Source organism: Seriola dumerili, unplaced genomic scaffold, assembly GCF_002260705.1.
Source record: "Seriola dumerili isolate Sdu_G_001 unplaced genomic scaffold, Sdu_1.0 BDQW01000040.1, whole genome shotgun sequence".
NCBI lineage: Eukaryota > Metazoa > Chordata > Actinopteri > Carangiformes > Carangidae > Seriola > Seriola dumerili.
In genome coordinates this window covers 3947786-3959984 of record NW_019174295.1, presented here as the reverse complement: position 1 = coordinate 3959984, position 12199 = coordinate 3947786, and the positions used below count along the sequence as shown (strand labels likewise).

At 38.8% G+C, this 12199-nt stretch overlaps 2 protein-coding genes across 4 annotated transcripts in view; one reads left to right on the top strand and one right to left on the bottom strand.

Moving 5' to 3' along the window:
- Positions 1–2427: 2427 nt before the first annotated feature.
- On the top strand, positions 2428–7826 carry LOC111217156. 2 transcript variants are annotated; one of them, XM_022738899.1, is made up of 6 exons: positions 2428–3147; positions 3800–3919; positions 3997–4155; positions 4832–4917; positions 5037–5157; positions 6692–7826. In XM_022738899.1, exons 1-6 carry the CDS (start codon positions 2596–2598, stop codon positions 7043–7045), a joined length of 1392 nt encoding a protein of 463 aa, XP_022594620.1. In that variant the 5' UTR covers positions 2428–2595; the 3' UTR covers positions 7046–7826. The 2 variants fall into 2 exon arrangements, with proteins under 2 accessions (XP_022594620.1, XP_022594621.1); XM_022738900.1 differs by lacking the exon at positions 3800–3919.
- Positions 7827–8212: 386 nt separating this feature from the next.
- Positions 8213–12199, bottom strand: part of abhd11 (abhydrolase domain containing 11) — a 17842-nt gene continuing 13855 nt past the window's right edge. For both annotated transcript variants that reach the window (XM_022738682.1, XM_022738683.1), the window contains exon 6: positions 8213–9679. In XM_022738682.1, coding sequence (XP_022594403.1) covers positions 9544–9679 — 136 coding nt within the window. In that variant the 3' untranslated portion in view covers positions 8213–9543. The remainder of the gene's footprint in view (positions 9680–12199) is intronic.

The following is a 12199-nucleotide window of genomic DNA, read 5'->3' as shown; positions in this document are numbered from 1 at the left end:
ACACACACAAACACACAGGGACATTTATCAGTGACACTGAATCGTTTTTTCATTGTCAAATATTTTCACATGGCAACAACAGAACAGGCAGTTTTGTTCCTGTAACACAACATAACAGTAGGACAGTGTTGCAATTTATATACGACAATTTACATCGGCCCCGTTGTTCTTTCTCCTTTTCTGCTGCATCTGAACTTCCTGATATTTTCACTGGACACCTCCACAACTCATGTCTGAAGCCCATGCAGAGTTTCTCTACACATTAAGCCTTTTGCATCAGTGTTAATAATGTTGAATGATAATGTGAAACTATTGTATAATACATTATTAGTGGGATTTAGACTTGTGACTTGTGACCTGGACTCTTCAGTCCTAAAACTTCAATCCATGCTGCAGCGAAACCAACAAAACAAACAAACAAACAAACAAACAAAAACCTTCAAGGAAAAATGTAATGTGTTTGCTTTCAGGTGGAGTTTAGTCTAGCACAAAGTTTGGAAACAACTGGCTCTGTCCAACTGTAACAACATTCAACTGCCAACATCTCTAAATTTCTCTAATTAACATTGTGTATTTATTTATTTATTTTGCTTGAACAAAAACTAAAATGTAAAAATTACATTTCTCCATTTTACAAGGGCTGCACTGTTTCTTTTCTGGCCTCCAAGAAGTCACTGTTCCCAGACTAAACAGTCATGTATAAACAGCATGTAACCTCCCACAAAAGAGTGTTGTTTTAACGCTTCTGTTTTTGTTTGGATTTAATAAATGACATATAATGAGTTAATTGGTCAGCGTTAAAGGCGCTGTTTATCATGGGACAGAACCAGGCTAGTTGTTTGCCTCCGTTTGTGGTCTTTATGCTAAGATAAGGGAACAAGCTATAAATAATCTGCAGCTTCGTATAATTTAAAAACATGAGTGATAACGATCCTCTAATCTAACTCTCAGCAAGAGAGCAAATAAACTTATTTCTCAAAATGTTTAACTATGCCTCTAAGTAACTTGAGTGATAAAATCGTATTTTTTCATAAAACAAACAAGACGAGGCAACTTTCTCAACAAGACAATGAAAAGTCCTTTACTAGACATAAAGGCATCAGAATAAGACGAAAAAGAAACTCAAGATGAAATAAAAAGACGTATAAATAGTATTTAGCAGTAAAATAAAATAGATGATAAAATAAGCTTAAATAAAGACAAACAGGAGAATTAATTGTTTTAAATATAAATCTAAATTTGTTTAGGATTAATTCTGAGCTTGATGTTCTTGCAGAGATGTGCCTACGTCTGTCTATTTATTGACTGTTATTCTGAAAATATTGCTGCAACAATTAAAACAAAACTGAGATGTAATGGTTTTTGCCTCAGCCCACTGGCAGAAAGTTTTAAGAAAAAAAAGTCTTGAAGCCTGAATATGAGACTAAATGACATGTTGACACAAGTTTGCTGCGTTGAGTAATAATACAACAGCACGTGCTCTATACGTCCTGGAACAGGCAGCGTTTCTCACATACTTTGATTAGGTTGGACGTAGAATATAATGTCAAATATTAGAGGGGAGAATGGAGAACAGGGTCACAATCAGCAATCAACAGTTTTACTGTGAAGCACTGTGGGTCTAATGAAGCGGGGACCGGCTTCCTGCAAAAGTTTTCAGGACAAAAAGTTTGATGCATGGCTTTTAGATGGACACGAGAAGGAAAACACTTCACACCACATGTGCACACATCACAACCGTGAACCACTTCCTGCTGCACCGAGACAAAACGCTGAATAAGATTACGAGACAGTGTGCAAACAGCCAAGTGAAAACGTGACATGAACATAACAAAGTAAAACTGGCAGAACACCGTGGCCCTCTGGAATAAGGGAATGAGGAAACATCGTGTTGGATTGGCAGTAAAATCTCAGATAATTGTGGTGTGGCTTTTATTGTACTTTGGCTGCAGCCTTCAAATCACCTCCCATCTGCCTGCAAAGTTATAAAGTAGGATGAGTGTACGTGTCACTGACTCATCTCTGGTCATGTATGTAGGAGGTTTGTCACTAAAAATTACCCAACTACGAGGAAACACTATATCTGGTGTTTTCCCCAAAGCATTTCAATTCCAAAAATAAATCCATGACTCGTCGTGTGGTTTTGTCAGTTCTTTAAGTTATTTTAAGTTGCAGCAGAGAGTCAACTTGCCTTTGTTGTATGTTTACCTTTGACACTAAATGTAAATGAAGCTTTCTGTTTCAGTCAGGTATCCTGCGTCAAACCTGAATAATTTTCTTGTGTCAAAAGATCAACAGCCCTCCCTCCTTTATTACCCTGCAGCTCTGGCATGTTTGCACGTCATGTGTTTGTGTAGTGACTGAAAGGAGGAAGAAAAACCCAGACGGACCACGTGAAGCCAACAGCCTCCAGTGACATCACATCATGTCAGGTCGTGTCCCTGTGAAGACGCACACAATTCAGGAAAAACAAGTTTGGAGACATTTCAGTTTGTCATCCTCCCTCCTCTTAGTCTTTCTGTGTTCTTCTTTCAGGTACACAGCCTTCCAGTTACTGCAGGTGGTTTATTTCTGCCTGTGACTTCGACAAAGATCATGAACTACTCTCAGCCTTTCTCGCTGCTCAACGAGAGCCTGAGACCTCGATGCACCACCAGTGAACAGCTCTACTCCTCCCTGAACCGAATGGAGGACAAACAGCTGGGCTCCCTCAGGAGCCGCTCCTCATCTTACCGACCAACGGTTCTCCCAGCAGAACCAGAACCAAGAGTCTATGTGACCTCAGCAGAGCCGGATGATCCTGAGGAACCCGAAGACGAGGCAGAGCAGGAGGATTTCGTCTGTGATGGCTTTAAAGAAGGAAACTGTGCTGATCTGCTTTCCATGAGCAACTCAATCCTCATCACTGAGATGAACTTAAAAGGTCTCAGTGAAGAGGAGCTGGCTGACGAGGACAGTGGCTCCTCACACTCCGAGGAGAAAGACAATCAAGGTGAACTGAACTCAGAGGAGTCAGTGTCTGTCTGCTTGGCCAGTGAAGGTGGGAAATCTCTCCAGAGGAGCTACATTAACGGGACTTTACCAGACCTGCTGAAGAATGGCAGGCCGCTCAGCAGACGCAGGACACTGGGACATGTCTCTGACACGGTGGGATAACAGTCTGTTTAATGTCTGTGTGTGTTTAGCATGAGAGAGAATCTTTGTTCAGCGTAATTTAAATCTATTCTGCTAGAAACGGGCTCGTCAAACAGCAACAGAACCTGTTATACAGGGAGGAGACGGTCTCAACTGTCATTCAGAATTATTTCAGGCTTAAAGTTAAAAATGCAAAGTTGAAGAAATCTTGTTCCTCAACATAAAGAGGTATGATCATGTCCAGTAAGCCTCAGTTTGCAGTGAACATCCTTTATGGTTTTGATGACACATTATCACCGTGTTGACAGAGCTTGATTTGTAATGACGAGTACAAAGTGGAAAATGTTTAGTGCCTCACAATTTATGTTAAAAGCTTTCACTTCTCAGGTTTCTTTGTGTGACTTTGAGTGTGTGTCTATGAATGTATTCATTTTGTGCCTATTTGCAGTGCTTGTGTTTGTGTGCTGAACAACACCTCAGCCAGTACGACTGGACGACCAGGAATCTAGATTATCAGTTTCTGTTTACATTGTGTAAAATGTCATGAGGTAGTGCTTTCTGTGTGTGTGGGCCTGCTATTATTTGCACAGCAAAAAAAAAAAAAAAAAGAAAAGTGATGGTGTACCTTGTTGAAATGTACTGACGTTACATTTATTGTGTGCAGCTTAATGAAGTGCGCAGAGAAGTGGAGCTGTCTCGCAAACGAAGCATCAGGCTCAAGGCCCAGGTGGACAAACTGCAGGAGAGCAGAGATGGGCCGGGCTGGAGCCAGCACAGAGAGAGGGTAAAGGTCACACACGGCGCCACTACACAGAACTCTGCTGGATCATTATGATTTACTTCTATTCATTTCTATCCCAGGTCACAGAGGAGGTCCTGTCCGTTCTGCGGCTGCTGCACCCGCTGACAGAGTCCGAGTCCAGCACACCTGAACCCTCTCCCGGGGAAAACTGTCTGGACGCCGCCCTGGCCCAGCTGCAGAGTGTGGCCCGCAAACTGGCAATTAGCAACACCAAACAGGTGAAGGCAACACCCACATATACTCACATAAAGCTCCTCACAGTTTACTTACAATCTCAGTTTGAAGTGATTTTAGTGGGCATGTTACTCGGAAGAATGTTTGCTTTGCACATGCTCGTGGAACCAAACGCTGGCAGGTGACAAAGGTCGCAAATTATTTAGATGAGTTTTTAATGATCAATTTCGATTCAAAATCTGATTATATTACTTCATAGAAGTAGCTGCCTTATTTCAAGATGCTTTCAAATTATAAAAGAATCATTAATATACTTTTGGCATGGCAGCAAGGATTTATACTGTCAGCGAGGAAGTTAAATATAACAAGCTTAAAAATAAGACTTGAGGCCTGTGTGTAGATGTTAATGCTTGTGTGAGAAGCATCTTGTGATGAAGCATCTCCCCCATCGTTTCCTTGAAACAACCTTTAATTTCCCTGCCCAGGTGTTAAAGCTAAGCTATGTGGTCTGACAGGTTCCCAAGTGACTGTATCAGTGACCTCAGTCTGTCTGGTATTTACTGTATGTCAGTCAGGAGTTTAGAAAAAGTCCTGACGTGTGTGAATGACAGAGGGATTACATTTGAATCCTGGAACAATGACAGATAAGAAAGAGTGAAGTCAGTGAAGTTAAACGAGAAAATAAACATAACCGGCCTCCTCTGCTTGCTGTCCATTCAGGAGTTCAAATCTGGACAAGGCAAAGGAGCAGAGGACATCGCTATCCTGCAGCAGGCTCTGCGGGACAGAGATGAGGCAATAGAGAAGTGAGTACACAGTGACACTCACCTCCTCCAAGTAAGACATGAATCAAGATTTAAGGAAAAAAAGGAAGTTGGAGGACATATACCGAGGAATGTGTCATTCTTTCTGTTCCGCTGTGCAGGAAGAAGGCGATGGAGGACGAGCTGCTAAGGAGCAAGACAGACATGATGACGCTGAACAACCAGCTGCTGGAGGCCGTACAGAAACGTCTGGAGATGTCGCTGGAGCTCGAGGCCTGGAAGGTAAACCTGAGAGTTTAATCTTTAACAGAGATAAAAAACAAAAAGTGAATCAGCTGAAAAGGGAGAGGTGTTCCCTCTGGATAAATGCAGAACTAAAGTCCCTCATGAAAACATCATGGTGTCACACTGAGCAAACTAGAGATGGTGGGAAAATGTGAACATAAGGGACTCAGCCAGTGAAATCTAGAAAAGTAGGACACCCACACACGAAAAACACACACACACACACACACACACACCTAATTACTGTTAAGTACATGTTACTCTCAGGAGCCAGAATGTGTTCAGCCGTAAAACACACACAAACTGCAGTTAATATTCACACACACTGTTCAGCACATACAGTGTATATAGGTAGTACCAGCTGGTCTCCTGCTACTGTGTCTTGGCTTCAGGCCCACGTGTTCATCTGGTGATAACCGGCTCCCGGCAGCGTTAAGATGAAACTACACTGCACTTCACAGGTTTACTGGTGAGAGCAGCTGCTGCAGTCCTAAACTGATTTCACCTAAACTGCTGTAAAGAGAGAACTATTATTTTTAGTATACAAGTTTGCTGTATAAATGGTAGCCTCACAGATCTTTTTGTAATTGACAAAAAATATTCAGATTTGAGGATATTTGTGGAAACAAATCCTTCTGTTTTAGGGTTGTAATCTTAAATATTTTTTCTGGGTTACTGCTAGTGGGGAAAGGTGGATACTGGACTGATCTGAAAACACATCTTATAAAATAATATCAAACTCAACCCACATCCTACTACTTGTGTTCAGAAATATTAAAGTGGGATTCTATTATGTTTATTTCCCTCATGTGCTGCATTTTTCTTAATATTGTCTTTGCTGTAATAATTTATTTGCAGTTTATAGACCCTCCTCTTGGTACGTTATACCACCTACAGTCCTTTAGCCATACAGTTTTGAAAGGATAAAGGATTTGAGATGATATAATCTAATATAAACCCGAGTATATCAGTAGAATAATAATTTTCACAATAGTTACCAAACACACCAAGAAGTGGAATTAGTCATTTCTAAATTTATGGCAAACATAAAACTATGAATAATCCAGCCACTCTCTATTTTAGAATAAAGAGGGATTAAATAAAATACATTTTAATTATAATAAAGGCCAACTTTTTAAACTTTAGTGATGATGAAGACTAAATTGATTACATTTAATCACTGTTATCCATAATTTATAAATACCCGTCTAATTAGTTTCTCATAACTGACAGATTGGTCCTTTGAGTGAGTTGAAAAATGAAGCCTGCAAACACTGACAGGTTTCCTCTACAGTTTTATGACCCACTAAACACACTAAACCCATCATGTGTGACAATTTAATCCTTGTTTTAGATTCATTTTGCAATGGCTGAAATAAATATTTGGGGTGAGTAAAAATTAAACAATCCTCCCAAAAAAAGTCAGTTTTCCCTCCCTTCAGTGAAAAGGAAAACTACATTACTCTCCTCCTTTTCTGACCCAACTTACATCCTCTCTGACATCCTGTTTGTTTTCCTTGACTTGCCACAGGAGGACGTTCAGCTAATGCTCCAACAGCAGCTTAGGATTCAGCAGGAGGCGGAGCAGGCCCAGAAGAAGCCCTCCCGCCTGGGCATCCTGAGGAGAAACAATCGACCGCCGGTCCAGCGGCCATCCAATTTCCCTTTGTCTGCTCCCGCCCCTCCCACCACCAACTCAAGCCAAATCTTCATCTCCAGAGCTGCGGTTTCTGCTCCCAGCACGTCTCCTTCTACCAGCACCCAACGCAACTGGAGGGACAAGTTGAAGCGGGGCAAGAGCAGTCGTCAAGGAGAAGATGCAGTGGGGCAGGATTCAGAGTATAATAGAGATGACAGCGGCTTCCAGGTCGTATCACTTGATTGAAGCAGTGATAACTTTGCACTAAGTACATTCAATCTGATACTCATCTCTCCTGTGTAACAATTTAGTCTCCCTCCAGTCAACGAGGTAATTGAACTTTCTGAGGAGAAACCATGTCAAACACAAATTATTACAGCAAACATGTCGTGGATCTTTGACTCATGTAATTTATATATATAACTAATTCATAATTATGAATGAGCCATGTATTTGTTTAATACCGTTTACACTTAATGCTTCACATTTAATCTCCTGAACATTGTTATTGTTGTCATGTTGTAAATACATGAAATTTAGACATTGTGAGACACTGTCATGTCATCTCTGATCCTTCATTTTCTGCACTTTTGTTTGTTGCATTTTCAAGATTCAAAAGAAAAAAAAAACACTGCAGATTTTTGCTATTTTATTGTATAATATCAGTTTGTACATTTTCAATAATATATAATCCACTCCTATATGGGCTTGCACACATTTAAAATGTATATATATATATATATATATATATGTATATATATATGCCATTATTTCGAATAAGCGCCACCAATGTGGGAACAAACTGAGACGTATATAGCACAGCAAAGTCACACCCGATGACAAGAGAAAAGGCATGCTCACAGAGAAACAATATACAATCCTGAACAGATGATTACAGTCTCCAAACCGCTTTACAATGTCACTGAATAAATTCACTTTTCTATATTGTTGACACAGAGCTCCCTTTTGACGTATTTGTGTCCCACTGTAACACCATAGAAGCTGAAACAGGACCTGCATTCAAATGTCAGCAACCCCCCCCCCCCCCCCCCCCACCCCCACCCCCACCCCCACCCCCACCCCACCCCACCCCCACCCCCACCCCCACAATCTATTCATATTGTGCTACATGACACATCTGTGCTGTGGTAGAGGAGGACGAAGGGGTGCCTCTCCACTGACTGAGGCTTTATAAACAAATTAAATAAGAGTTTGACTCAACTTAATTCTGATCATTTAAAGCCTTTCAGACTTCCATATTCACATCAAACAAACACAAAACACTGATTGTAGTAAACATCTGGTCTCATGAAGGGACTCACCCCCATGTGTTAAGCTTTCTTGTGAGAAAATTCACACATAACTGGCAACCCAGCTGCCAATCTAAAGTCTGTTAGTTATTGTTGTAGAATAAAATGTTCCTTTTTTTTTAATCAAGTTTTACAGAAATGGAAAAGGAGCTCTTGACAAAAGAGGCACATACAAATTTACAACACCCTGCTTATTCATACAGATGGCAGTTTCACTACTGGACTGTACTGTTCAAACCCATGGAAACAGAAATGACATTAACACTATCACGATCAGATAACAAGGTACATTGTTGCAGCATATATTTGTGAGAATACCCATCGAGTCTTGCGCCTTAGTTGTAAAGATAAGTGAGATAAAGATAATAAATCAGTAAAACATGTTTCATCAAAACACAGATTGGACTGAGCAAATACAAAGACACAACGACGTTACCACGGCTTATTGCCAGACAGACAGAAGAAGAGTAGAGGAGTAGAATGACTAGCATGTCCAGTTGTAACCTGAGATCTTCAGGGAACAGATTGTGACAATACTGCACTTTGAGCGTTTCAGATTGGTTTTCATCGATGATTATGTTGGAATAAAAATATAACCAGTGCTCCTGATGAGCTCGAGTAGTGACAGAGTAAGAGACCTGTGAAATCCTCATCTCTGCCATTCAGCAGATACACAGAGGAGAAGATGAGGGAGAATTAAAACCAAAACAAAATACTGAATATATCTCTATTATCAAATTTCTACAACAAACCATCTGTACACATTAAGTCTATATTACAGCCTCTTTACAGAGCGAAAGCCTCCTGACACATGACACCACGATAACCCGATAACCGCCCCCCTGGGCAAAGAAACTATTTTTGCTTTGCACATTCTTCCCTTCTCTTCACGAAGAGCTTCTCAGATATACAGTATGTGTTTCATTCCAGTGATGTCAAAACTTTCTTACTGCTGGTCCATTTTTGCGGTCCCAGATTGTACTTGGCCTAAATCCACTTTTCTATTACACTGGCATAAATGTATTGACATGAAGAAAGCACTGTGCAAATGAGAGTTTCTTTGGATTAGTATATCACCTCCAAAACAGCCCCATTATGTTAAATTCCAGATATTTTCATTGTTACCTACTGATCTAAAAACCAATGAAAACACATCTAGAAACCAGCCAATCTAGTAACACTACCTGTCTGGCAGAGAGACTAAACAAAAGAAAGCCTACGCTACACTACACTACACTACATTTGACACTGTTAAAAGGTAAGAACTGACTGCTGTAAAAGGGCGAGTTTGGTCCAGTGTTTGCAAATATTAGCATCTTTAATGACTCCACTCGCTCTTGCTGAAGCTGCTGAATTCTCACCTTGGTTTTCGGCGAGCGGACTCTCAGAGGCGCTGAGCATTAAAAAAAGTTCTGAGGTGTAGACTGGGGGCAGCTACGACTGAAGGAAGGAGATGATGGAGCTGATGAAATCTAAGGGTTTGTCTGCGTGGATCCAGTGGCTCGCGTCTGGGATGTACTGGATGTCAGCAACAGGGAAAAGCCTCTGGATTTCTGGGTAATCATCAGAGCTGGATCAGGCGTGAAGACATGGAGAAGGAGGAAAGAGAATATCAGGTAAAAAAAGAGGTGGAAAGGAAGAAGAACAGTAGTGGTAAATATAAAAAAGGTTGATTACACCTGATTGATTATTGTATCTATGTAAATGGTAAATTTATGGTCATTTGTATTTACCATTTATTTCATATGTATTCAAACCATTCTTCATGGGTTGTTCCATTGTTTTTTTTTTAACTAAAATAAAAAATATTTTTTATTTTATTGTATTTTATTCCATTTTTTGTTTTCTTTCTTTCTACTCTTGTAAGTTTAATTTAATTCATTTTATGTATTTTATGTAGTTTATGTATCTATTTCTTTTTTAACACATTGTATTATTACTTAATTTTATCCCTTCATTTATTTTCCATTTTCTCTCTTTTTCCTTCTGGGGGTTCTGTCTAATACTGTATCATATTGTTTGTTGACTCCTGTGATCGATGTTCACTTCATTGATTTCTGAAGACAGACACACGATTGCCTTGACAGCCAATGAATTTCCAGTGCTGTCACCTGTTTAATGCCGCCATAGTATAGTAAGGCATTAAAGTTGCTAATTAACCTAATGTGCTTGTCTTTGGACTGCGGGAGGAAGCCAAGGATCCACGCAGGCCCTAGGCCCGGGGTTCGAACTCAGACCCTTCTCACTGTGGGATGACAGTTATAACCACTGCATCACTGTGCTGCCCCATCAAACAGACGTAGTATAGTAAGGCATAAAAAGTCATAAAAAAATCATAGTATATTAAGTCATGAAGTCATAAATGGCATAAAAAACGTCAAAACACGTCATAGTATAGTAAGCCATAAAATGTCAGTATAGTAGGGCATAAAAAGTCATAGTACTGCCACAACTGATCCTACCTGCTGCACCAGGTAGTGTCAGCCTCATGCTGTGGTCGGCTCGTTAGAGCGAAATGTCCGGTGTCTGTCTGGGTTCCTTGAATGTTTATGACGACGAGGACGATTATTATTATTATTGTTATGTTGATGTTGAAAAAATAATGGTTGATATGACTTAAAAATCACCTTGGTTAATCATTTTTTTAGTCCAAAGAAATTGTGAAATAACTGATATTAAAACATTAAATACAATTTAAGAAAAGGGTTGTTTGAAAAATAAGTGGGTTGTTTAAAAGACCTATAGATTATATAATGCTTTGTAAAAATGCTTTATGTCTAATGTAAAACGTGCTGAATTATTTACAAATAATTTGAAGGAACGAATTATGTGATCATTCGTTGCTTATGTATGAATGTATATGTTTTCTCTTTTACTGTTGTGTATTTTTAAGGTTTTTCACCTGATGATAATAAATGACCAGAGAATGTATCTGAGACTGTTGAATCATCCAAAATAAAAGCAACAAATGAAAGAAATGTGTTATCATTGAGTAAAATCCAGTTAAATCTGGGTGGATGGACCAATCCCTTTCAAGTAGAGAAGCTGCACATTCTTGAGGTTTACTTGACAGTAATAATATATTAAGTCATAAAGTCATAGTAAAGTAAGGCATAAAACATCATAGTATAGTAAGGTGTAAAATGTCATAAAAACGTCATAGTATAGTAAGGCATAAAAACGTCATAGTTTGGTAAGGCATAAAATGTCATAAAAACGTCATAGTATAGTAAGGCATAAAATGTCATAAAAACGTCATAGTATAGTAAGACGTAAGATGTCATAAAAACATCATAGTATAGTAAGGCATAAAAAGTCATAGTATAGTAAGGCATAAAATGTCATAGTATAGTAAGGCGTAAAATGTCATAAAAATGTCATAGTATAGTAAGGCGTAAAATGTCATAAAAATGTCATAGTATAGTAAGGCGTAAAATGTCATAAAAATGTCATAGTATAGTAAGGCGTAAAATGTCATAAAAATGTCATAGTATAGTAAGGCGTAAAATGTCATAAAAATGTCATAGTATAGTAAGGCGTAAAATGTCATAAAAATGTCATAGTATAGTAAGGCGTAAAATGTCATAAAAATGTCATAGTATAGTAAGGCGTAAAATGTCATAAAAATGTCATAGTATAGTAAGGCGTAAAATGTCATAAAAATGTCATAGTATAGTAAGGCATAAAATGTCATAAAAACGTCATAGTATAGTAAAGCATGAAATGTCATAAAAATGTCATATTATAGTAAGGCATAAAAGGTCATAGTATAGTAAGGCATAAAAACATCATAATTTGGTAAGGCATAAAATGTCATAAAAACGTCATAGTATAGTAAGGCATAAAATGTCATAGTATAGTAAGGCATAAAAACATCATAGTATAGTAAGGCGTAAAATGTCATAAAAACGTCATAGTATAGTAAGGCATAAAAATCTCATATTTTGGTAAGGCATAAAAACGTCTTAGTATAGCAAGGCATAAAATGTCATAAAAACGTCATAGTATAGTAAGGCATAAAACGTCATAGTATAGTAAGGCGTAAAATGTCATAAAAACGTCACAGTATAGTAAGGCATAAAATGTCATA

Excerpts from the sequence above, each read along its gene's own strand:
- LOC111217156 (XM_022738899.1), top strand. The coding sequence starts at position 2,596 with ATGAACTACTCTCAGCCTTTCTCGCTGCTCAACGAGAGCCTGAGACCT. Across the intron at positions 3,920-3,996 it reads GGAGCCAGCACAGAGAGAGG|GTCACAGAGGAGGTCCTGTC; the intron begins GTAAAGGTCACA and ends TTTCTATCCCAG. Across the intron at positions 4,918-5,036 it reads AGAGATGAGGCAATAGAGAA|GAAGAAGGCGATGGAGGACG; the intron begins GTGAGTACACAG and ends TCCGCTGTGCAG.